The sequence below is a fragment of the Eschscholzia californica genome, unplaced genomic scaffold (genome assembly GCF_041429995.1).
Source record: "Eschscholzia californica isolate CP2 unplaced genomic scaffold, dmEscCali1.0.p SCAF_2, whole genome shotgun sequence".
In the NCBI taxonomy this organism is placed as follows: Eukaryota; Viridiplantae; Streptophyta; class Magnoliopsida; order Ranunculales; family Papaveraceae; genus Eschscholzia; species Eschscholzia californica.
This window is the reverse complement of record NW_028238309.1, coordinates 1,005,314-1,029,799: the sequence shown is the minus strand read 5'-3', so window position 1 is coordinate 1,029,799 and position 24,486 is coordinate 1,005,314. Positions and strand designations below refer to the sequence as shown.

Here is a 24,486-nt window from a genome sequence, read left to right as displayed (position 1 = left end):
CTCCAAGACGGCATGAGCTATGCCCCACCTCAGCCCTTTGGGTTATCAGATATGCCAGCTAATATTTGATTTAGACACAATTTTTGTAGGGTAGTGTTCCCTTAGGGTCCGTCTCGTACGTCAGAAATGATGAGTAAGAAATCAGAAGTAAGAAAGTCATTTGCTTTCACATGTGAATTGAATTTTTTGATGTTTGATAGGAGTGTGGGAAAACCAGAAGAGTGCCTTTAGAATTAGGATTTTAAGAGTGAGTTTCATAAATTTAGGGGTTCATTGGAAGTGCCTTTAGAATTTGGTCACCATCTACCCTAAAAATGGAAGTGCCTTTAGAATTTAGGTTTACAAGATGGCAAAATAGACATATCTATATAGTAAAAAAGCAAAAGACTAAAAAGCTCTGCGGAACAAATGACTAAACTACCTTAACTATTACTATAATTCTAACAGTTTCTACATATTGTTTTTCGCATCTAGACCGAAAACTGCCATAAACGAGGGCTTTATTTCTTGTAATGCAATAACTATGGAGATATCCCGACGATTTTCAATTTGATATATACTCACCGATCAATCCAAGCATACGATTGTCTTCTTTTCGTTTATATATTTATGAAAGGATTTTAAGTTGATATGACTAAGATCAAACGAGAAAAGGGAAGGAAGAATGAGAGCATTAAAATTCGGATTCTGTAATTTTGCTATAAATGGAGTCTGGGTCGATGAGTCTTCGAGATGCTTCCCATAATTTGTTTTCGATTCCTAGCTTCCTCAGCTCCATCAGTCCTCTCTCAACTGTGACACGGAACACGAAGCATCGACAAGTGTATTAGAAAATTAATAAATGGGTGACTCTAGTATACACATTATATGTTCCAATTCCTATCATGATATATTAGATCAATATGGTTTATTTAAGAAATCATATTCTACAACACAATTAAAAAGTTAAGATTGCCGTTAAAAGCTGGCTGAGATACTGAAATCATGTGTTTGTGTACGCATATTCACTTATATCCACATCTACTACAAGCCGTGAGATCGTTAACCAAAGGTGAGAAGGGGTAGACTTTGTCGATCCCTCGGTTCATATTGGTGGGAGGAAGAAAATTTAAATAACAGCTCTTAGTATGCATGGAAAATTGTCATATAAACCATTATCAAGTTAAACAACGTAAACTTTAGCAGAATAGGCTATTTCGTAGATGTGCTCAAGACTATGTATATCGTCATATCGGGTCATTGGGAATTCGGATCACTAGATGCCAAACATATATTTTGGTTAAACAAAAGATAGATGAATGGATATGGTAGTTGAGTATACCATCAACAGCGTCGTGTGAAGTGGGTGTCCGAGTGCTTTGACTGATCCAAGATTGCAGACGTTCCTCTACAATGTCCATTTCCAATCCATGATTTTTCGCCCTTCTCCAAAAATATGCAAGCCAAGCCTGCAAGTTCATAACAGTAAAACAGTGAGCAAATTGGATAAATAAGAAAGTAATGTAAGAGAAATGACCAAGAACTCCTACGTTTTAGTTTTGGAAGAACGAAGAAATCAGACAAAAACAATAATAGGAGTAACAATTTTGGAGGCTAAGTTGTTTAGGAGAAATATAAAATTTTATTAGACGCAAAATTCCCACGGAAGCTACTTATCTGATGAAAAGTGAAAACACGATTCACCCAGTGCCCCAATTGGAACCTTAGATTTGCCAACAATTAAACCTCTCTCATATACCCAGACAAATAAACAGTACTATGAGAAGAGAATTATAACAACTCGAGGCTTTGATTGCCACATTCTAAACATTCGTATGCCGCTTGACTCGCCTTTGAGGTTTCTTTTATTTTTTCTGTTTTGAATTCGGTGTTGTAGTTATTACTTATTTCTATATTTTCTATTCATCTATCTACCTTAGAAGAAACTAAACACTTACATGGTGCCCAGACAATCGGCTAGGTTCACCGCCTATCGCCGCATACAACATAGTCACAGACTCATATATTAATAGCAATGGTAACTCGTAAAAGATTAGTTTAGGCACTAAATGAAGAATACCATCTCACTCAAAAGAAGTGGAAGTGAAGACATACCTGCTTGAATAGCACATCTTCGGACTCCTCCTGACTCAGCTCTGGGAGTAATTGAAAATATAGAAAACCAACATCAGTTTAGTTAACTATTGAAACGGATCCGCTTTAGGTATTTGAACGATACTAGATTCCTAAAAGACTAAAAGTATGGCAATTGAAAAGAAGAAGATCAACTTACCGAAAGCTTCTAATATAGTCTGACTCTCAACTGGTACTTTTTGGTCATCTGCATTAGTTATAAAAGAAATTGTTAAAAGTACAAGATTACGAATTAAATCAAGTTAACTGTAGAAGTATCGATCTAAAGACTCAACCAAGGTCAGAATAATCATCCAATCAAAATGACACAATCAGTAAATTTAAAATAGATTGTTTGGGGGAATAGCGAGAGAGGTTTTACGAAAGGTCACTAAACCTTAACACAGAAGAAGACTAGGAACCTGCCTCGCCAGGGAGAGCAAAGGCATACTGTTTGAGTTAACGACTGGGTTTAACATGAGATACAACAGAGAACATAAACCACATGACCCGTCCCAACATAGGGAGAAAAACGATTAACAAGATTTATTTACATACCTGGGACATTCTGACCATACTTAAGCAAATTCGGCTTTCGGTGTTGAGCCATTGCAAGCTTTACTGCATCCTCTACCTTCAAAAAAGTAAAGTATGACAAAATGCTGACTCAAAACAAGGGATCATCATGCAGAATGAAATTAATAGTTGTGACCTTTGTTGGGTTATTCTATAGTTAAAGTTCCTAATTGGACCTTCTCTACAGAGGGTTCAAACATTTGGTTTATTCTATTAAAGAGAAAAACGATTTCTCAATCTCAGAACTAGAACTTTGCGCTCATGTTCGGGAAATATATTATGGAAAAGAAAGCCAAGTTGAATATAAGAGGAATCCAATTTGAAAAGATTCATTTAAGTCAAGTCAGTAACTGGATTGAGTTTCATTTTTCGCCTCATATTTGCTAAATAATGAAAATTCAAATAATACTAGGAAGTGATCTTTCATTAGAAAGGGTAAGAAAGCCTAGTAAAACATGTCTGCTTTTGACGAAGTTCATACATCTATAAACTATATTTATGACACGGTGGTCTAACATTAACCAGATTACATTGTTTTAATCTATAAGCATGACTAAAACAGAACAAGAAGTTACACAATGGGTTTATAACTCGACGTTACTCCGGTAGGGCATAAGTACCTGCTCGCCTTCATACCTATCTTGTCAAAGGCATCACCCGGGCAAGTTGAGGCACCCCAGACAACAGGTAAGAAACTGCCGCATTTGATTCAGGCGAACCAAAGCAACACGCACATTCTCTTTTCTTTTTTCAACGAATCCTTAAATTTATGTTGAATAATGAAGTTTTTGTCTACAATAGTGAAAATACATGAAGGGGTTAGAGGGGGATAAGGCATGAGGGAGACTGATCCACGATATGAAGCACTCGCCTAGGCGAAAGGCTCATCATCTCGCATGGCCTAGCGCCTAAAATTACATACCCTAGGGTATACTTGTTTTCTCCTCTATATCTGAATCTGTTCTATTTTGAAAATCTAAGAGTTTCATGTGTTATATCCAGCCTATTTGTCTTACTGAGATGGATCAGAAAGCTATCTTCATCTATATTTAAAACCAAGTCTTCCTCTTAGTTCGAACCTAGGGGTCCTCATGATTTCACAAATAACAGCACAGTGAGAAGGAAAACAAAATACATTAGCACTAGAAGAAGTGACAACCAAAAGATATAAAAGTGACCTTAAGTGAAGTTAGTTCCCGAAGACCTTTTTCAACTAAAAGCATGCTCTCAATACTTCCCTCTCCAGAAAGATCATTCATGTCTAGTGGGAATTTCTCCCTCTCCTCAACGTCAGTTTTTTCTGCCAAACAATGCAAAGCGTAATACAGATTACAAGAAAGAAGCCGTGGCATATACAAGAGAAAAACATCGTGGTTCTAGAAATCAAGTAATACTATAAGGTAGAGGCAGGTTCAGAAAGAGAAAATGACTGTCCAATTAGAACTATCATAGTTCAGTTGGTCTACCAATATTCCATATTAATCCACCATTCATTTTTTTTACCACAAGTTCTGAGCTAGCCAATGCATTTCAAACCTATTAAACAACTTGAAATGTAGGCGGAATGAATGAATGTTTTAAATGGAAATTGATCTTTCCTGGTCGAAAGTCGAAGTAGATATTGAAATTTTCATTTCTTGATCCTTTCGTACATTCTAATAAGATGTAGAAAAATCTCAAAATAAGAATAGGTCTTAGAAATAGTTGCTTCTAAAAGTAAGGGGCCTAACCTTTGTTTATTTCTTCTTTAGCTTTCTGTCCAGCAGACAACACAACCTCAAGAGGAAGAGGGGCAAAGGACGACCAGTACTCATGTTTTTGTTCAGCTATCTCAGCATGAATACCTACAGGAATACCGGTGAGTTCACAAAGGCAGGTGATCCTGTACACTATTTAAATACATTTACCCATCAATATGGGAAACACGTGACAACAGTTGATGATAATCCAGGCAGATCCTGGGAATTTATTTTGGAGTGCTCAATGAGCTAATTCCTAGCTTACGTGAAGAGCAAAAAAGAAAAGCCCACGAAGAAAGGCCTGAGATATTCATCAATCAGGATTGTCTTATTCTTCATGGATCAAAGTTGGAGTATGACACTGGAAAAATTGATTTACATAATTTTTAACTTCAGGTGTTCATTTCATCACAATATCTTCTATTTCTACACATCATGGCTGGGCATCGTCGGATTCCCGCTGTTTTATTGCCTTCAAGCATGCCGGTTGCGGCTTTTCTACATTTTTGCAGAAAAAATTCAGATGAAAGAAAGATAAGACCCAAGAGCAGAGTTTTCTCCCTTTTTTTGTTTTAATCGATAGGACTAGTTTAGTTTTATCTGATGAATTCAACATGAACCTTACTACATATTCTATCTTCCAACATTAAAAGCATATCTTAACCAATATCTGTTTGATTTAAAATATGGATACTACTCTCAGTATGATTCTGAGTGTGTCGATTTGGCTGTACCCATGGTAGTCGGCTGACCGTAGTTCCAAACCATATGTTAGTTTTCAGTTTAACTTGGAGAACCTATTGTACCATGGATGGCTTGATGAATAATCCAACTTAACAAAAGATGCGTTGAATGCAAAATATATAACATATTGAAGGTAGTACAACACATGAAAGACAGGAGTTTCTTTAAAGTAACAGTGTACTTAAATAAATTACCATGTTGAACACATAAATTCCAATATCGAGCTAGCCAGCACCTCTTAAGAACAACCTCTTCCTGAGAAAATTATGGACAACCAACCACTAGATTATAACATAATGCGAATGGGGATCAAACGTAAATTATAGGCAATTATGGGAACAAACCAACCATCTCTTCCGTGGTTAATATCATTCGCCGTGTCATTGTTCTCAGTGATTTAATTTCACTTTCAGCTTCATGGAGTTGCTCCATTGCTGTCTGATTCAAGGAGGAAACGTCAAAGTTGTCAGTGATTCAGTGTAGCAACAAATTTCAGTTCAAACTTCAAAGTAGAAATCATCAATACCTCTGTTTCCACTCGAAGGGATGAAATTTCTTCACTTCTGACGCCATGAGTTTGTGCTTCAGCAGCTTTTAAAGCAGCCTGTTTATGAATTGAATGTTGGAAGCAAGAAGTCCAGCATATGTTACTTAAATATCTCAATTTTTTTTATTAAATAACTTTCCTTCAAACTCATTCTTTTTTATTTTTCAGAAGAAAAAAAAGATCCCTTCTTCAAAAAGAAAATCAATCCGTGCATTAGACACAAGTAAAACAGCACACATAAATACATACATAAACATGCTTAATCACGTCCAATCATGCTAAATGTTAGTTTGTAGGACGTATTAGCCAATGAGATAAACATTGAAAGTAGCATGTTGCAAGGTAGTAACGTGGATAAATATACCCGGTTCTTGTACCTACCTCTCTCTGCTGCAGAGCTGCCTCCTTCCTGAAATAATAGTAAGAGAAACAATAAGAATAATGTTTTTGTAGTTTTCAAGATAGAATGGCTATAAGAACTCTGAAGCTTGCCTGCTTAAAAGGCGGGCTTCAAGCGACACACCTTCTCCAAGAGTAGCAACCTAGAAATAAGAAAATATGTTGGAGTAGGGCCTTAGATGTTCAAATATAATACCACTCTCCTATTAGGAAACGTTTATTAGATTTTAGATGAGACTCAACTAAGTTGCCGGAAAAATAATGCAACAAAAGAAACAAGTAGAAAATATATTGATGTTATGGTTCTCGTAAGAATCGATTTTCAACGGATTTAAGGAAGTTTACTCAAATTACTTAGATGAAGGTAATTAGTGCTGTTCTCAGGGGGAAAAAGATCGCTTAATGCAACAAAGGCTTCCGATGTCCAAAGCATTTGGATACTTATATTGATGTCTCTCAATGACATTGCTCCAACTCAGCATAATTCTTTTGAATTCATAATTATTTCCTTTTCAGTTAGTAACCATATAATACCCGGCCCTAAGTAGGTTTTTTAGACCTGCTTTGCGTGAGTGGGTTTATAGTCGAATGAACAGTTAGTAAAATAAAACACTAATACTTGCATCTTCTACCAGGAGCTGGTTCATAGTTCATACTTCCTATTGAGGTAAACTAAGAATTAGATACTCAATGCAATTTACTTGTCTTCTTTATTTTGATTTTCTTATTAATATCGTTTTGGTCGAGAACATAAATGAAACGTCAATTACGCTCGATATAGTTTAGCAACTTGATACATAAGGTGAAGTTATATAGACGGAATATCTGTACGGATATGTAACATCAGTTACGTAAGATAATAAACAGAACCTGTTTTTCCAGTTGCTTAGCTCTGGCATCTGCTTCCTCAAACCTCTCCTCAGCGAGTCTAAGCTGGGATAGCACATAACATTACGAAGTAGTATAAATAAGAATATGATTTACAATAAGCTCCCTATAATAGTGCCTCAACTGTTATTCGACAGTTTCGGGCGTCAGGTTGTACTGTAACAATGTCAACCGTGTGCAGGCATAACCGCATAAAGGTTGGACAGAGAGACAATACCACATAAGTGGTCTGAATCTGAACAATCATAGTACTGTCCAAATTAAAATTTAAAACACGAGAATTTAAACTAAATTAAAAGACATAATATTAGATAAATTCTGATCGCACCTTCTCAAGTATAGTTTCATTTTCTTCCTGTAGCATATCAAGCTGCATGGAAGACGGGAAAAACATAAGAAAGAAATCTCTCAAGGACAACGTTCAAAACATCCAAATTGTTAGGCAAACGGAAAAATGTAAGTCAGAGAGTATCACAGAGTGTTCATAACAAATGTTAAGCTCTGCTTAATTGCCTACCTCGTCTTGAAGAGCAGAAGAAGAAAGGGACGTGGTTTCTCGTGAACTCCCCAAATCTATAGGCATCCTACATACCAACAAAAAACTTATAACAGCGTCCATGAAGATACTTTATTTAAGGAAGATCAATCTAATCACAGTAGATAACTAACTGTAATTAAGCAGAAACAAGCACATGGAGTAAATGGCAAAAGATTGAATCATCGTATAGCTTTTACAACTTGTAAAATCAATCTACTAACATGAACATACAACTATTAAATGCCTAGATGGACGAATAAAGATATTAATATTAACTTGTTATTTGGTAATATTTTATCACTTAAGTCATCCTATTACTCGTGTAAGATATGTTGTTGTCTGCAACCTTAGAATAAAATTATCTGCAATTGACAAGAAACTCTGAAAAAAGTCATTACTCTGTTTTTTGAAGATGTAAGATATTATTACGAAGTCAACTGTCAAAGAACAATAAAGGATAGTAACATTTATCATTATGAGTTTAAACAAGTCTTAGCTTTTCTTTTTGACAAGGATAAATAGCTTGAACACACCTTTTCTCCCTTCGACTATCTCGAGGTGTCTCCCTTCGACTATCCCGAGGAGTCTCCCTTCGACTTTCTCGAGGAGTTTCACGGGGAGTTATAGAAGTTGGTCCTTTCAATACTATTGGTACACTTTGTGGTACTGCCGGAACTGTTCTCACTGCTAAAGCTGGTCGTGCGAATGATGTCGAGCGAGCAGATGAAGGTTGTTCGATAGAGTTACGACCTAACTAATAGAAAGAAAATAAAGTTTTCAGCAAGCTTTATCTCATTGTAGAAGTAGGTATAAGAACTACAGATTGACCTTATGGAGCAGTAATGTTTGTTTTTGAATAACTTGGATTAATGAATTGAAGAACTATTACTGTTATAAATAAGTAAAGAATTGCTAGAGAAAGAGCTCTTCGAAACTTAAGATATTGACTTAAAGACTCGGACTTGACTATTTAAGCAGCAAATTATATGAAAAACAAAGTAAAGCTTCTGTGAGGATTGCACCTTCTCACGAATGGTTTCGCTTTCTTCCTGTAGCATATCAATCTGCAGTTGTACAAGAGAATATTAATAGGGAAAACCCGAAAGATCAGGAGGATAACATTCCAAAGCATCTACAATGTGCCACTGCATTAAAACATCTAGTATAGCTGAGTTTGGGGGTTTATCATTCTTGAATTTTTCTCATCCTCCTGGATAATTATAATTAATTTTTGCAATTTTTCAAAAAAATGTATGATATAAGTAGATCAATGTAACAGCCGAAATAAACAAATAGACAAATACAGTGATACACTCTCGGCTGATTACTTTAGATAACACAATAGGACATGCCTCAGAAAGATAATTTTTGAGATTGACTACCTCGTCTTGAAAATCAGAGGAAGAGCGAAAACTGGTTTCCCGGGCATTCGAACTCTCCATATCCATAGACATCCTACATATTAACAGTAAGATTTAGACCGAGACAGTTGAAACTTTTCCAAGAGGAAGGAAGCTCCAGAAATATCATAATCGGACTAGATAGTTTTAGAGCAAACTCGAGAGGGAAGAAACAGCAGTGTGTAGGGACGCTAGTTTTATTTCGCAACGGCTCTATTTCCTTTTTAATATTAAATGAACAGAATATAAAAAAATGTTAAAATGTACAAAGAGCATTGTATCCAGATTTTGTAACTGCTCTTATCCTGTAGCTTTTACAATGATGTAATGGACCAATGAACATGAAAGCACAGGCACATCGTCTACAATACATTGAGAAAAATTCGGAACACTATATGGATTTGTTGAAGTTATTTTTATAGAATTTTTTATTAACATTTTCTATACCTTACTAAATCCATAATAACCTTTTCCAGGGAATAATACTTAACCTGAAAAACTTAAGAGCTACCATTACCTGCAGTCAACCACAATCCCAAGATGAGGCCTTATGACAAAATGGTGTAATATAACTCTATAGCTTGAAATATACCTTTTATCTCTTCGGTTATCTCGAGGTGTCTCCCCTGCGGGTACAGAAGGTGGTGGCTTCAGTGATATTGGTACACTGGGTCGTACCATTGGAACTGTCTTCACTGCTAAAGCTGGTCTTGCAGCTGCTGTTGAACGAACAGATTGCGGCTGTTCGGTAGTATTACGAACTAACTAATAGAAAGAAAATAATCATCAGCAAGCTCTGTCACAGTAAGTATGTAATCTTGAGATCAAAGTGATGATATAACTGATGGTTATAAAGATGGAGAAGTTCAAGGAACAATTTCAGTGGTATCATAACACAGAAAGCCAACAAACAAGTAGTCATGCATTTTCACATTTCCATATCTTACTCAAGTGGCATATTTCAGATAGAACTCTTATGTGTGAAGGAATCATGAAATAAAAGTTTTCGTTCAGTTAGAGGGATTTTAAAATCAAACAGAAGAAACTCATATTGTGTAAGTAAATGAATAGCTATAGTCTATTGTCCCCTGTAACATATTTAGATTGACTTCAAGATTGAACATCATATAAACTCTCTTGTCAAGAAAACTAGCATCGCTCTCAAGTTTCTTTCAGCATGACTCCAGAAAGATATATAAGCTTCGGCCTTCATGGGAATTTTCCCGCATGGGAAAAGGGTATTGTAGTAACAAAGAATATAGTATCTAGGTCCTTTACAGTCACCGCTAATTGGTTTTGAGTTGGATGATCTCAAATTTAACATGGTCTCAGAGCTGGCCCCACACATGATAGACCAAACGACCCCACATGTTTCAAAAATATGATACATGTTAGCCTCAAAAGAACACCACATGTGAGAGGGCTTATGAGAATAGACCCACATGGGAAATGAGTTAATATGATATGTAGGTCCTCTCCACTCACTGCCAATTGGTTTAGAGTTGGATGACCACTAATTTAACAATAATACCTGGAGATTATTGAATATCAACACTAATAGGATGCATATGGGCATTCAAATAATTGTTATATGCAAAAGTCAGTGATTCGGTGAAGACTTTTTCTTGAATGCGGTTGCTAAGATGCTTCAACATAAGTCCACAGAGCAAGGTGGGTATATTTGGGTGACTGGGTAATACGTACTAGGTATTATAGTCAATAAGAGTATAAGACCCATCCTAGTAGCTAGAAAAGATTACTTTGAAAACATAAGTATTCTTGTTTCCAATTTATTGTTTGATATTGTCCTAGTTGTCGGAACTATGCCTAAAACTAGTTGACACCATATAAATGCAATACAATTTATGGAAATAAGTTAATTTATGCAAGAAAGACACCATGAAGTACAAATATCATAATTGCATTAACTAAAGCAAGTAAAACAATCCAAATATCATAATATCTACTAGTTACCGCGGGTGATCGTGATCGTATTGACCTCCCTGAAAGTCCAATGGTTGGAGTAGAATTTGAAGGGGTAAAATCAAATGAGAGATCATCTTCGTCCTCGTCGTCAGCCGGTTGATGGGCCATTACTTGTGCAAGCCTTTGAGCAGCAGCTTTTGCTGCATTATTTTGTGTTTTACGGAAATTTGCTACACCAGTAGATCCTGACCTAACATGACGATGCATCGGAGATGACATTGGAGAGGAAGGATTTCCAGATGAATTACTAGAAATACTCTTTTGCCTAACAAACACAGGACGATCCATTGTTTCTAATCCAGAAAAATAACAGTAATCTTAGTTCAGTTCTAATTTCCTACCAAAATTTATTGAATCAATCCGCTTCTAAAGTTTATTCTGACAAATTGAACATGAAAACCGCCATTAAAAGTTCCAGAATCTCAGTTTAAACCTAATAACGTGAAACAGAATCTAAAACCTGTTCTTCAAGTTTTGTCAATAAATTGAAAACACGAATCGACCATTGATCGATCGTTTCTGCCCTAGAAAAATCAAGAATCCGAAATTCAAACCTATTAACACCTAAAATTACTCAAAAATCAAGATCGATAAACAAAACTATTGTGATTTTTCAATCTTCACAAAATTGAACATGGAAAAAAAACGTAAGCATTTCTTTTGTGCTTCACCATTAACCTGATCGATCGATCGACCAATCATTTCCATAGGAGAAACAAGAATCTGAATTTGAAACCTAAAATTGACCTAGAACTAGTCAAATCAAGATCGAGCAAGAAAAGAATAGTTCATTCTGAACGAAATTGAACAAGGATTCACGTCGGCATTTCCATTTTGCGATCAATTCGATCGGAGTTTATCTTGATCTCAGAATTCTGATTCAATTAGGGTTTCTCTTTCTCTCTGTACTTTCTCTCTCTCTCTAGAACTCCCTCTTTCTCTCTCTATTAGGTTGTATTCTGATCTGGTTTAAGGGTCTCCCCGCCAAAATTTGCGAATTTTGAGGCAAAAAACAGAAAGTGGAGGGAACGGGGAATAAATAAATAAAGTTAAGGGTTTTCTTGTAAATAACTGACAAAACGGACCTTATTTGTTATTTGAAGAGAATTGGGGTACTTCCAAAATTGATATCCTCGATGTTCGTGTCAACAATGATTGGATAAATAAACTACTTTATTAATTTCTCCTTATAAGGATTTTATATGGAGTACTATATATATTCTTTTATTCTTACTTAATAAATAGTATTTTTTAACAAAAAAGGGATATTTGATTTAGGATTTTATATTATTTTATATATCAGAAACAAAAGGAAACTGAAATCAAATTATCAATCAGTTTAAGAACATAATATAGAAAGAGGTTTTGGGAGAGAGATTTGTAGTTGGAGGAATGGCAGAGGAGGGTGAAGGAAAGGGGAATGGATCCCAAAATCTAAGATCGCTTCTGGTTACCGAGGATAGAGACTTTCTTGTGCGTAACAATGGTGACAAGGTACATTCATTCTCTTGACTATTTTTTTCTCTCCTCGCGTGATAATTTGTAATGGATTATGTGAGAATAGTTCTACGTAGAAAAAAGAAACTCTAGTAACTAAGAATATAATATGAATGTTTTCGCTCTTTGTTTCTAATTTATTTTGATTTGGATGAACAAAAACATAACATATTTTAATGTTTTTGGGTTTTCATTGTTCATTTCATTAAATCATTTATTTTAATTTATTTTGCGACATGGGCAGGTTCTAGTATCAGAACTAGAAGGACATATCGTAGCATTTTACTTTGCTATAAAGGAGTATAGATCGTGCCATCAATTTCAGTCAAACCTAATAGAAATGTACGAAAAACTAAAAGAAAAAGGAGAAAAGTTTGAAGTTATATTTACTAGTATGGATAATGATGAAGAATCATACAAAAATAATTTCATGGAAATGCCATGGCTTGCTCTACCATTTGAAGACAAATGTGTAGAGGAACTTATCGAATATTTTGAACTTGAAGCAATTCCAACAATAGCTATTATTGATAAAGATGGAAAAACTCTCACTTCAAATGCATCAAATTACATTACTACTCATGGAGTTGAAGCATACCCATTTTCTAGTGAGAAATTGATGGAACTAGATGAAATTGAGAAGTTGAGAATGGAAGCACAAACATTGGAGTCCCTTCTTGTTTTAGATGAACTTGACTTTGTTCTTGGCAAAGATGGTAACAAGGTATGATTCTAATCCATTATTAGTTTAAGAACAATGATTTAATTACTCTTAGTTCAACTTAGGTCAAACTAGCTAGCCATGATTTGCTTCTTCTTTTTTCATTAGATTCAAGTAACCGAACTCGTGGGGAAAACTATTCTCTTCTACTTTTCGAGAAAGATATGCCATCAATGTGAAGTTTTCACCCCGAAGCTCATTGAAGCATACAATGCTATCAAAGCCGAGCATCCTAATGATTTTGAAACAATATTCGTCTCGGTTGACAATGACGAAAAATCGTTTGAAGAATACTACTCCCAAATGCCATGGTTAGTTCTTCCTTACAATGACAAGAGAGAAGCATCATTAAGATGTAAATTGAGAAACCATGGTCTCCTGCCTCACCTAGAAGTAGTAGGACCAAATGGAAGAACTATACTAAAAGAAGCAAAAGAGCTAGTACTGTTCTTTGGATCGAAATCATACCCATTTGATGAAAATCGAGTGAAGGATATGGATGCAATGGTTGTGGAAATGGGGAAGGATTGGCCGGAGAAAGTGAAGTTTAAGCTCCATGAAGAACACGAGCTTGAACGAGGTCGAACGAATATGTATGTGTGCCTTGGATGTGAAGAAGCTTGTCAAGGATGGGCATATAAGTGTGATGAGTGTTACTTTTACATTGATCCTAAATGTGCTTTAGAAGAGAAAGAAACATCATCCAAGGATGAGAATGAAGGTATTATTAAAGGAAGGGTATGTGAAGGGGGAGTTTGCTTATTTGGAAGTTGAATCTTTCTGCATAGGAAAATACCTATTACTACAAAGAAGAAGCTTGGAAGAATAAGACCAACAAAGGTTTCTTTTATTTTATGTTATTTTATTTTTAGTTCTTTTTGAGTGCTTGAGTAATATAATACTTTAAAGTTATTTTCGAGTTTGGCGTTGTCAACCACAAGAATGCCATAAGAAGCCGAGGTGGGTAGTTTTCGAGTTTCTTCAACCTATAAGAGAAGCTAATAACCAAATGCCAAGAGAATCAAAGAAGTTCACAAAACATAAACACAAAGAACAAAATCAAGTGAATTTATCAATTTTGATGATTAATAACCCACATAAAACAGATAGGAGTTGCTAACTAGTTCATAGTTAACTGAAAAACTAGCAAGAGTTGTTCGACACTAACAGGATTATAAACGATTATTATATTTCACTCATTTTTAGACGCCATGGTTTATTTCTTCTCAATGAGATTCTCAATCATGTCAGCTGCGTCTTGAACGGTTGCAATACTCTGTGCACTTTCTTCTTCCACACTGATTCCAAATGCCTCCTCAAGTCCCATAACAATCTCAACCTATTATCATTAAATCAGAGAAAGAGATAGATTGAGAACATCAAGATGATTATTAGGTGTGAAGTTAGATGTGTGACAGAAAGTGAGAGATATAGAACACTAAATATGATTTCGTAACCAGTTGGGAAGTTTTCAATTATCAGGTGGCAAGCTACTACACGAGTGTGGTACCCGATATTTACAACTAAATGTGTCCTCTGTACACTAAAAATGATCCCGTTATTTATTTTTGAACAGCGGTGATACTCTGCTCGACACCTAGGCGGACAAAATCCTGACTCGGTTTTGGTGGACGGCCAGAATTTAGAGAAAGAAGTGAAATTCATTTCTCTATCTAAGTCTTGTCCTTCTACCTAAGCCAGCCCGGATTCCGGTAGGTGTTGGCCGAGTATCATTTTTGTCTTTTCAAATTCTAGGATATAAAAGATAGAATCAAAGATGAAAAGAGAGTGACTCGGAAAAGCAATTGTCAATTGGATGAATGTGTATCTAATCCATGGTAAGACCAAGATTTGACAAAGTTGGTTACCGAAATTAAACAAATTCACAAGGTGATGAGTTTAAAGCCAAAAAGGTTTGTAACTACCGTATCGAGAGAATCAGCTCCAAGTGCAGAGAACTTTGATTCGCCAGACAGCTTGGAGTCATCTGCCAGTGCCAACTGCTTCTTAACGATCTCAATCACCTTCTCCACTGTATCTGGCTTGGCCTGAAAGTAGAAATTTGTCAATCAACATATAACCACAAAATAGTTTTAGTTCATTCATCGAGGATGCACGGAGAAACATTCTCAAGTACATACTAGGGACACATGAAAGTTACATCAATCAGATTTGCAAAAACCATTGAGATAGTCCAACTGATAAATGATCGACATCACCAATTGACGCACCTTTTGGGGTTAGATAATCCAGATAATACCCATCTCAGGTTAGGGTCAATCAACCCAGATTTTGCATTATGTATGTCAAACTAGAATCATTTATTTTACCATGTAAGCGAGCTTTACAACCAAAACGCGCAAGTGTGACAATGTACATATGTAAGTGTTTTTATTAAAGATATCTAACTTTGAAGATTATTCACATTGTTAATCTTCAGTTGAAGTATATGTTATCAAACTACTCAAGGTAAAATTTCATTTTTGATCTTGTTCAATAAACATTAATGATTTAAAGATAAAAAGTAGAACAGAACAGAGCCATGGAAAAAGAAGCTTACAGCACAGGAAACTTGGAGGCGATGTGGCACAAGGCTCAACCGAAGTGATGGAAAGTTCGGTTTCTGGAGGGAGAGTGAAACTGATTTAAGTCCAGAGAACTTGGTTCCCACCTGCTCAGAAAGTTCAAACACGGGTACATTGTTAAGTACAAAGAGAATAACAAAATAAGAAAAAAAACACCCATTACCTATCGATCTGCTAAAATATTTTTGTTGTAAAAATAAAATTCTTATAGAGCTTAAGCTCTGAAAAAGATGAAGGATCATGATGATATATACTCATCTCATCATCTAATCACCTTGGAACATATTACATTTTATATGTTGAATTTCTACTGCACTTTTTGGGACAATTGAACAAAAACACATCCAATGTCAATGCTCTGGTTTGAGCAAATTCAACACACGGCCTTAAAAGCTCATCGAAATCAAAATTCAAATCTTACATGTTAATACATCTAGAGCCATTAGTTTAGTAAATCCATGAAAGAAGAGAATCACCATTAACTTCATGAAATGCTACTAGCTGCTAATTGGAAGACGTAATTCTATTCTACCTTAACATGAAGGAAAAAAAACCCCGATTCTTTGGTTGTATAGTATAGAGATAAAAAATCTCCAAGAATCGAATCGAACTATATTACTCAGAGAATCGAACGGAAGCAAATTATCAGGTCAGTTACTGACGATAAAACTCAAATATAACTCAAGGAAGAACCATTAATCAACGAACATAAACATCAAAATTGTAAAATCAGAGTAGTAAAATGATACTTTAAGATCGAATCGAAATACTTTGCTTTGATAATCAAACGAAAGCAAACGATCATTGATCAGGTCAGTCACTCTCGATAAAACTCAAGGAGAAGCATTGATCAACGAACATAAACATCAAGATAGTAAATCAACGAGCATTAAAACCTAAATTCAAGACGTTTAAGAAAACAAACACGAATCAAAATGTTTTAACATCAAAAAATTGAAAGAACGAGATGATGATGATTATATTTATACCTGTTGATTAGGTTGGAAGGAGAATGAACGAATCGGTGCGGAGACTGAGTATCCTGTAGCGGAAGCCATTGATGTGTAGAGAGAGAAAGTGTAGAGAGAGAAAGAGAGAAGACGGAGATTTCTAGAGAGAGTGAGAAGTAAATGGCGATAGTTGTGAGGTTGTTGGGGTTTATATGCTGTTTGTTTGGCTTTGTTTGTATCGGCGGGAGAGTTATGAGTTGGGATCACTAGACTAATATTGAATTGTCCAAAATATCCTCTAAAATGATGCTTGATGGTCACTATTAAGGGCGATGTTTTTAGTAATTTGACTTTGTTTAGTGGTACACCAAGTTTACACTTCACCATGGTCACAATATTCTGATCGAAAAACTAAGTTATCTCAAAAAAATCCACCTAAAGAGAAAAAAATCAGACTCAAAAGTGCAGGGCCGGCCCTACCATCTAGGAGGCCCAAAACAACTTATAAATTTGGGGTCCTTAATAGCTCCCTACCAAGGCTTTACAAAAAAATTATAAACAAAAGTGCACATGAGAGGAGCCGAACCCTAGTCAATTGGGTTGCAAACAATACTTGGCCCAATTTACCAATCCATCTTTTGCGTTAATGTTGTAAAGAAGTACAGAAATAAGCCATAAAACTTAACTAGGAGGCCCTTTAAAATTGGAGGCCCAAAGCCACCGCTTTGGTGGCTTTGGGCTAGGGCCGGTCCTGCAAAAGTGGAAAGTGTTAATTTACTTTTGGACTAAACTACACACCCAACAATTTGTTAGTGTATTCCCATCACTTCTCCAATTTTGTCCAGAAAATGAGTCCCCAAAAAACTAAGTTATCTCGCTCGCTCTCTCCGGTCATCTCTCTTTGTCATTGTATCTCTCATTTGTCTCTCTCACTCCCTCGAGTAGTCTCTCTCTTTAGAAAGAGTAAATACTCCGTGGTGGTGGTCGTAGATTTTGGTAGGGCGACCACTAGCATTCTACTGACTAGTTCATTTGAGATTTCGGTAGTTCGTTACTAATACTCTGAAACGGTTTCCAGGTTCGCTGGTAACTCTTTACAGTAGAAAGAGACAGACTGGGAACCCTTGAGAGAGAGGAAGAGAGAGCAATGGTGGTGGTACGAGATTCCCTCTAGCTGCAAAATTGCTGCCATTGAGGGTATAAAACTTGGCTTCGTCATACCAAACAAGTAAAAAAATGTTGTGTACCAAACTCTCTCTTGGTGCATATAAAATTTCCCTTCGAGCACTTGACTTATATGAGCCTCAGGAACAATGGGTGTCCTTCACATTTTCTTTGACAAATGTTTTTCTATCAAGCCCAAAATGGTAATGCTACTAATATGTTATGGCTACTCGCTATTCTTTACTCTTTTGCATTATAAGTTCACAACTCTAGTTCAATCATTTGTTTTTGTTTTTCAGATCAAAAGACGTATGATGAGAGGGTTCGCGGCAAACTTTTTTACCAATTCACAATCAGAGTTGTACATGATGAAGCCATAATGAACTTCTCTACTTGTTTACGAATTGTACAAAACAAGTTAACTTTCATTTCATATTCTGCAAATTTCATGTCATTTCTTCTAGTCGAAGAATATTAATGTTATAGCACTTTAAAAACCATATTAAATTTATATTACAGAGTTACAAAATTAGCACCAGCAACAAATCAAAAAAGTTATGTCTTGCTTTCTTAAGCTTCTATCAATTTTAAACTTCAAGAATGCCATGAGGAGGATCTATGTTGGTATAGACTTAGGTGGTCAAGAGTAAATCAAGCATGTTATCTGGATTTAAAAGTGTCGTACCACCCATAATCAACTCTATATCAGGTCTCCCGCTTTCTGACAGCGCTTCTCGAGCTTCAAGTACCTTCAATGAAACAAACGAAAAAAAATATTACCCCATTACTGCTCTTTTTCTAGTTATCAATTTCTAAGCATTAAACAAGGATGGAGAAAGATATTTATCTGCACTCTATCTGAAAGCAAGGAATTTGATATTGAAATATTCAAAAATTCAAGGTGTTCAAAAGTTGTGAAGTTCTTACCTCATGACTGTTTATGCCACCGACAACAAAAACCAGGATAAGATTTTGCTCGCCTAGACTTGGTTTTGCCTGCAGAATATGAAAATGGAAATAGTTTCATCATTTAAGCATACATAGCAAAAACTCAAATATTTGGGCTCTAAATTATAGCGAAAAAGGAAAACGTCGATAATCTGGGAAAGTCAACGTTCATGTATTTGTGGCCACTGTCCATTGCCGGTGTAGTCAACTTGAGGTTCCAGATGAACAGACAGAAATGGCCAAATCATTCAAAGTTTCCGACATGTAGCGGAAAGTTCGATTTTGCTCCCTCCAGAGTTAACGTGGGAGAAGAAGTCCAAAATCCCCAAACTTTTATTTTGTTGGTTCAGTAATAGTGTTAGTTCATTTTTACATTTCTTGGACAAGACAGGTATAAGTGATTAACCCATCAAACTTGTCGGTTTGACTTTTCTGAAACGGGACGAACATAATTTGGTTCAACAATGTGCAGCCTTTTCACGATATAAGTAGATAAATAGCCATGAAGGGTGACTAGAATTGACTTAAGGAAATGTTAGGTTAAGAAAAATACCTGTCCAAGGCCGAATCTACCAAAGCCACTTTTGAAAAGGCGTCCAACTGCAGAGGAATGGTACTCCAATCCAGGTACCTCATACTTGCCAAGAACCATTGTGAGAAGTTTGTATAGTAATCCTTTACCCATAGAAAAATCGCCACCATAGTTGCTTTCTGAAGTTAATGGCCAATTTCGCAATGTAGTGTTTTTCGTCTTTAGACTTGACAATTTGTGAAAGAATTTGAGAAGGTTATCCACTCTATCACGTAATTCCAACTTTAGTTGCATGTCATCGTATACTTGCTCGTTATTTTGATCTGAATCTTCATCGCCCCAGGTACCCCACTGATCATCATCAAAGTCATCGATATGAGTAGAAGAATCTTCCTTTGGTTTCTCAGAATTAACCTTGTTTGCATTGGCTTCAAGTTCTTTCTCCATGCCACTGAAGAATTTCAATCTGGCTGCAGAGGGGTTTTCAAGGACTGCGTCCACTATGGCTTCCTTCAAGAAGTGTTCCTCTTCCCATGAAAAAGGCCCACTTGACCCGGATGTTGGAAAATTTTCACCAGCCAAAATGTATCCAATAATTGCCAGGAGTAGTGCATCTTGGAAAGACAGAAGGCCCTGCGAAGATTCCATAGTTTGCTTATCAGTTCTCACTAAAGCACTTCTAGTGATTAGATCACGGATTTGAGCAGAAAGAGCCTGACTTGTATCTCCAACACTCGCATTCAATATTCTCTCAGCACTGACGAATGCCTCCCACCGAGAGTTATGAGGTTCACTTAGAGCAAGCACTGCAGCTGCAGCTAGTTGAATTATTCCTTTGTTTTTAACTAGAGATGTTTGATCTTTAGCTAGAGCTTTGACCATGGAAAGTAACTCTGATGAAGTTGTATAATTTGGGCGAGTTCTTACATTTACCGACAGTTTCTCTTGCCGTAGAGTTTCCTGGAGCCATTTCTTAATCAGTGTAGCTCCGTCTTTTGTTCTTCTGTCAAGTAAAGCTTCTAAATATTGTGCTCCTCGATGATTTTCGGTCGAGATAAAAGAACCACTAAGTGAAGAAACATCAACATCTTTAGAAGTTTCGACACTATTTCTCGTTCTTAGATCAGTAGGATCAGTTGTTTGAGTTGCAGAAAGACTTGAACTCCAACCAGATAGAAAGGCTTCGATTCCTTCTGTTGGCCAAACGGCGGATTCTTTAGTGTAAAGTTGTTCAAGTGGTATGTGAACATCAAGTGGAGCTCGTTGAATACTAATATGGCCATGTTTGTTTTGGCTTAAAGATGCCCTTTGCCTACAAGGCAGAGATGAGAACATACGATCAACAAGTGAATCACCATGACAGCATGGAGTAAGCAGATCAAGCGTGCGATCAATAAGTAATAAACCTGCTGATCGTTTTCGTCGACCTACATCATAAAGACTTGACATGTCCATCATAATTTTCCCAATGCTTTTTGACAAGTCACCAAGAGAAAATATTTCCATTTTCAGATCCATCTACATGTTTTAGAAAACAAAGTAACGGTCATATGACAAAGAAAACTCTTACTAAGAAGAGATAGGCAAATAAAACCAGACAGAATTATATTTAGACATAGTTACCTTGGCAGCAAGATGGTAAAGTAGATTTGCAGTAAGAGTTGCTCCAGGAGGAACGTCCTCGCCATCAGAAGCCATACCTGTACTAAATGGAGGCAATCCCGGCCCAAGTGAATCATCGTGCTTATTTGATAAGCATGCTTCTGCAATTGTTCCCTGCGAAGGTAAAACAAAGACTCTCGGAGATAGAGGACACAAGATCATTGGGAAGTGGTCCACATAAATAGCCAGTCTCAGTGAACCATCCCCTTGGCGAATAATTGGGCTACCTTCTTCGACATTTCCTCTTGGGCTAGCTTCTGAACCAGGAATTTCTTCTTCAGCCAAATTAAAGTTTGACCAACCTTCATCTTCCGAACCTAAATTTTCACTAAGTTTGCTTTCTTGTGGTAGTGCAACATCACCAGATTGAGATGACCTGTTATCCTTTATCTTGCACTTCTTAACAAGCTCCTCGTAATCTTGGAGAAGTAAAGACTCGTATTCACGAAAAGCATCAGGTCCAAGAGGCGAATCGGGATATGTTGAGTGAGCTATCTGAAATTTACAAAAGCAATCAAATGTATCTAACCATCAAAACCTTAAGATATAGCTGAAATGGAAAATTTAGTCTTGGTATCAAACACTTGTAGAAGTACAAACCTAACCTCTGAAATTGATGTAAAAATGGTGCAATGCAGAACACCTTCATGCATGCTCAGACAACGAAGAATATACCGATGTGCATCGCTTAAAAGACGTGATGTTATGACCACCAGTTTCTTTGAATGCTTGTTATTTGAGTTCCAATCAACCACCTAGAGAAACACTCGATAAGATAAATAATACATCACAACTTATACGCGAAAGTATATCCTAAGATGTGATTATCAATCTATAATTAAGGTATGAGATGGCAAAAAAGATGACGCTTGATAGTCAGATGCTCAAACCCAAAATTTAGAAATTTTGGGTGAGGTGGGATAAAAACACTTGAATACACCTAAAACAGCCAAACATCTTCGGACTTTATTAGTATATTGTTTGAGTGAGTAGGAGCAAGCACGATATTATAAGATAATAGTGGAGAAACTTGAAATGTTGGACGAGGTATCAAAAAAAATTGGGTGTTACTCATAAAATATCTGACACATTGAGTTAAGAATCGAGAATTCGAGATAGATCAGAATTAAGTTGGAGGAAAAAATGTTCAAAACTGTAACTGATATGATTTCAAGTCGCTACATAATGGATACATCATACAGATAATAGACACAAATCAATCTTACCATTCAATTTCGTTGTAGTGTGAGAGAAGTTAAATTATCTTCAAATCACTAAGTTATAAGTAAAAATGTTCAAAAAAGCACAGTAGTAGTACATTTTATGTCATAATTCAATATTTATTAGTCCACTGGCTAGTTTCTTTCCTTGAAAGAGCTACTATTGACTGTAATAATGGTCATCGATAATCATCAAAGACCACATCTAAAAGAAAATCTGAGGATCTTCACAAAGAAAAAACTGCAGTCAAACACTTACACAATCAAGAGAGGAAGCATTCTCCAGGCTGCAAACAGCACGCACTCCAAGTTCCAATAACAGTGGAAATGCTCCAAGAAACTGGAAGGCCTCTGTGCAGCCAGCATCCAGATAAAGAACGGAATCTTCAATTTGCTCTGATATCTAATCAAAGGAAAACTTAATATGCGACCTTTGACAATTTTTAACTTTTTTAGATATTAAAATCAATCTCGTCTAAAACATAAAACTGCAAGAGAATGATCACCACCCCGGACATCTTAAACGTACTACTTTAGGAAGTGCAGATCCTATTGAGATAATTATAGAAGATTGAATATAAGAACTCCAACAAGTGTGACAATTAAAGTATAACTAGTGGAACTAAATTATTTGATTGTTCACATGAAAATTCTGCATGCATATCCGTCTTATCAGTCAAATGCATATCCAGTATCCCAGGAGTGTAAATTATATTTCAAAAGTACTGAGTCAACTTCGTAAGAGTTACATCCAAGATAGAAGTTACTTGACATTGACTGCCTAGAATTTTGAATTTAATGATGATCGTGTATTTAATCGAACATGCTCAATTTCAAGTAGACATGAATCTTCAAAAAATACAGGAAACTCTTATCTATACAACCTTACCTGACTAATAGAATCCAGGCAAGATTTTATCACGTCAGCCATAGCCATTCTTTATTCCTCTACTCTGCAGTTAGTGATCTTGTGAGCATACATGGGAGATATTTAAAGGAGTTGAGCTTTACATAATATAATACTTAGGTTGATAGGACAGTAACAATAAGTCAATGACAATAACAGAAAGAAGATATTCAAAAGCATCATATTCATCTTCGAAAACAATAATAAATAATCTATAAATAAATGAAAAGATGCAATCTTCAGCACTTGCAACAAGCCAAAACTAGCGTTTCCCAACTTCGAACCCCATGTACAACAATGCGATGTGCATCATTCTGTTAAATTTGTGGTTGTCCAACTCAGAAACCAATTGGCAATGAGTGCAGAGGACCTTAGACACTATATTTTCGGATTCTAACCCTAATTTCAAATTTGTAGAACCATAATTCATTAGAAATTAGGAATGCTTCTTTTACATTTCCAATTTTAACATAAGCAGCAAAAAATCGAATTCCATGATACTAAATCTTTTACAGGACTTTCACCGAACAGTTTCCGCACATCTCTCATATCCCCACAAACACCATACATAAGTATTTATAACATGAACATCTAAATGAAAATCTGTTCTATAAAACATGATTATGAATTTTTTTTTCCCTTCTTTTACAGACAATCTAACAGAACAAGCTTGATTTTAGTGTAATTGTCAGGTTCAAAGTTCTTTTCTAGCATCAATTTGTATAAGATAATAGTATATTGAGGATAATTTCTATTCAAATATGCTTTAAAAATTCTATTCCAAGTAAACCCATTTGGGCATTCAATTTGATTTAAGATGCAGAATGAGTAATTGAGATGAATGAAGTGAGAATCTGAAGTGAACTTGATAAGTCAAACTTGCGGCAAATGTGTCTCTAATATAATCCAGAAACGATCATTTGTGAGAAAATTTGATTAAATTGTTTCAAGTTTCCACATTTTTGTGAATGGGTATCTAAAAGTGAAAGATTCATAGTGGGTTTTAAGGTGGAATTTTTTTTAATGGCGGAAGGAATATAGGTTTTGACAAAATTCATTGAGAAAGAAGAAGACTAAAAGAAGAGTTTGAAACCGTATATAGAGAGAGAGAGAGAGTTACCAGGTGAAGATGTCAACACCAATGGAGGGAGAGAGAGTTGGTGCACAGTTCGAACGGAACCCTAGTTCGATTTGATTCTTCTTCCCTGATTTGATTCTTCTTCGATTTCAGGTGAAATTTGGGGATTTCAGAATGGCGTGCGATCCGGGCTTCTGTTCGATAGATCATAGATGCAGGGAGGGAGAAGGATTTATATTATAAGCGCCCCTCCATTCTCTTCTTTTTTTTTTCTTTTTTTTTTTTTTTTTTTT

At 36.0% G+C, this 24,486-nt stretch overlaps 3 protein-coding genes and 1 pseudogene across 16 annotated transcripts; 1 reads left to right on the top strand and 3 right to left on the bottom strand.

Moving 5' to 3' along the window:
* Positions 1–584: 584 nt before the first annotated feature.
* LOC147555017 (coiled-coil domain-containing protein SCD2-like) lies at positions 585–11,943 on the bottom strand. The gene is made up of 20 exons (XM_086660333.1): positions 10,918–11,943; positions 9,536–9,708; positions 8,926–8,998; positions 8,566–8,607; positions 8,077–8,297; positions 7,523–7,589; positions 7,334–7,375; positions 6,988–7,050; positions 6,211–6,260; positions 6,100–6,127; positions 5,698–5,775; positions 5,520–5,609; positions 5,366–5,426; positions 4,419–4,532; positions 3,867–3,988; positions 2,671–2,746; positions 2,273–2,320; positions 2,095–2,135; positions 1,322–1,448; positions 585–792 (listed from the first exon to the last, which is right to left on the bottom strand). Exons 1-20 carry the CDS (start codon positions 11,215–11,217, stop codon positions 674–676), a joined length of 1,935 nt encoding a protein of 644 aa, XP_086516459.1. The 5' UTR covers positions 11,218–11,943; the 3' UTR covers positions 585–673.
* Positions 11,944–12,292: 349 nt separating this feature from the next.
* On the top strand, positions 12,293–13,921 carry LOC147555016 (putative nucleoredoxin 1 pseudogene; annotated as a pseudogene). Its single transcript, XR_015235445.1, has 3 exons — positions 12,293–12,423; positions 12,671–13,150; positions 13,256–13,921. The product of XR_015235445.1 is annotated as a putative nucleoredoxin 1 pseudogene (transcript).
* A 282-nt stretch (positions 13,922–14,203) lies between these two features.
* LOC147555015 (acyl carrier protein 1, chloroplastic-like) lies at positions 14,204–17,063 on the bottom strand. Its single transcript, XM_086660348.1, has 4 exons — positions 16,722–17,063; positions 15,708–15,818; positions 15,073–15,195; positions 14,204–14,486 (listed from the first exon to the last, which is right to left on the bottom strand). Exons 1-4 carry the CDS (start codon positions 16,788–16,790, stop codon positions 14,364–14,366), a joined length of 426 nt encoding a protein of 141 aa, XP_086516474.1. The 5' UTR covers positions 16,791–17,063; the 3' UTR covers positions 14,204–14,363.
* Positions 17,064–18,250: 1,187 nt separating this feature from the next.
* LOC147555014 (vesicle docking protein) lies at positions 18,251–24,486 on the bottom strand. 13 transcript variants are annotated; one of them, XM_086660334.1, is made up of 8 exons: positions 24,236–24,486; positions 23,098–23,161; positions 22,468–22,611; positions 21,594–21,743; positions 20,950–21,483; positions 19,348–20,844; positions 18,774–18,842; positions 18,251–18,595 (listed from the first exon to the last, which is right to left on the bottom strand). In XM_086660334.1, the coding sequence occupies exons 2-8, from the start codon at positions 23,143–23,145 to the stop codon at positions 18,479–18,481; spliced, it is 2,559 nt and encodes an 852-aa protein (XP_086516460.1). In that variant the 5' UTR covers positions 23,146–23,161; positions 24,236–24,486; the 3' UTR covers positions 18,251–18,478. The 13 variants fall into 13 exon arrangements, with proteins under 13 accessions (XP_086516460.1, XP_086516466.1, XP_086516461.1 ...); XM_086660340.1 differs by having other exon boundaries at positions 22,468–22,604; positions 24,236–24,446; XM_086660335.1 differs by having other exon boundaries at positions 23,098–23,175; positions 24,236–24,403.

Excerpts from the sequence above, each read along its gene's own strand:
- LOC147555014 (XM_086660334.1), bottom strand. The coding sequence starts at position 23,145 with ATGGCTATGGCTGACGTGATAAAATCTTGCCTGGATTCTATTAGTCAG. Across the intron at positions 22,612-23,097 it reads GCCTGGATTCTATTAGTCAG|ATATCAGAGCAAATTGAAGA; the intron begins GTAAGGTTGTAT and ends TCCTTTGATTAG. Across the intron at positions 21,484-21,593 it reads TTTTTACATCAATTTCAGAG|ATAGCTCACTCAACATATCC; the intron begins GTTAGGTTTGTA and ends TGTAAATTTCAG.
- LOC147555017 (XM_086660333.1), bottom strand. The coding sequence starts at position 11,217 with ATGGATCGTCCTGTGTTTGTTAGGCAAAAGAGTATTTCTAGTAATTCA. Across the intron at positions 8,298-8,565 it reads GCGAAACCATTCGTGAGAAG|TTAGGTCGTAACTCTATCGA; the intron begins GTGCAATCCTCA and ends TCTTTCTATTAG. Across the intron at positions 2,321-2,670 it reads GTATGGTCAGAATGTCCCAG|ATGACCAAAAAGTACCAGTT; the intron begins GTATGTAAATAA and ends TAACTAATGCAG.
- LOC147555015 (XM_086660348.1), bottom strand. The coding sequence starts at position 16,790 with ATGGCTTCCGCTACAGGATACTCAGTCTCCGCACCGATTCGTTCATTC. Across the intron at positions 15,819-16,721 it reads CCTTCCAACCTAATCAACAG|GTGGGAACCAAGTTCTCTGG; the intron begins GTATAAATATAA and ends CTTTCTGAGCAG. Across the intron at positions 15,196-15,707 it reads GCCTCCAAGTTTCCTGTGCT|GCCAAGCCAGATACAGTGGA; the intron begins GTAAGCTTCTTT and ends TTCTACTTTCAG.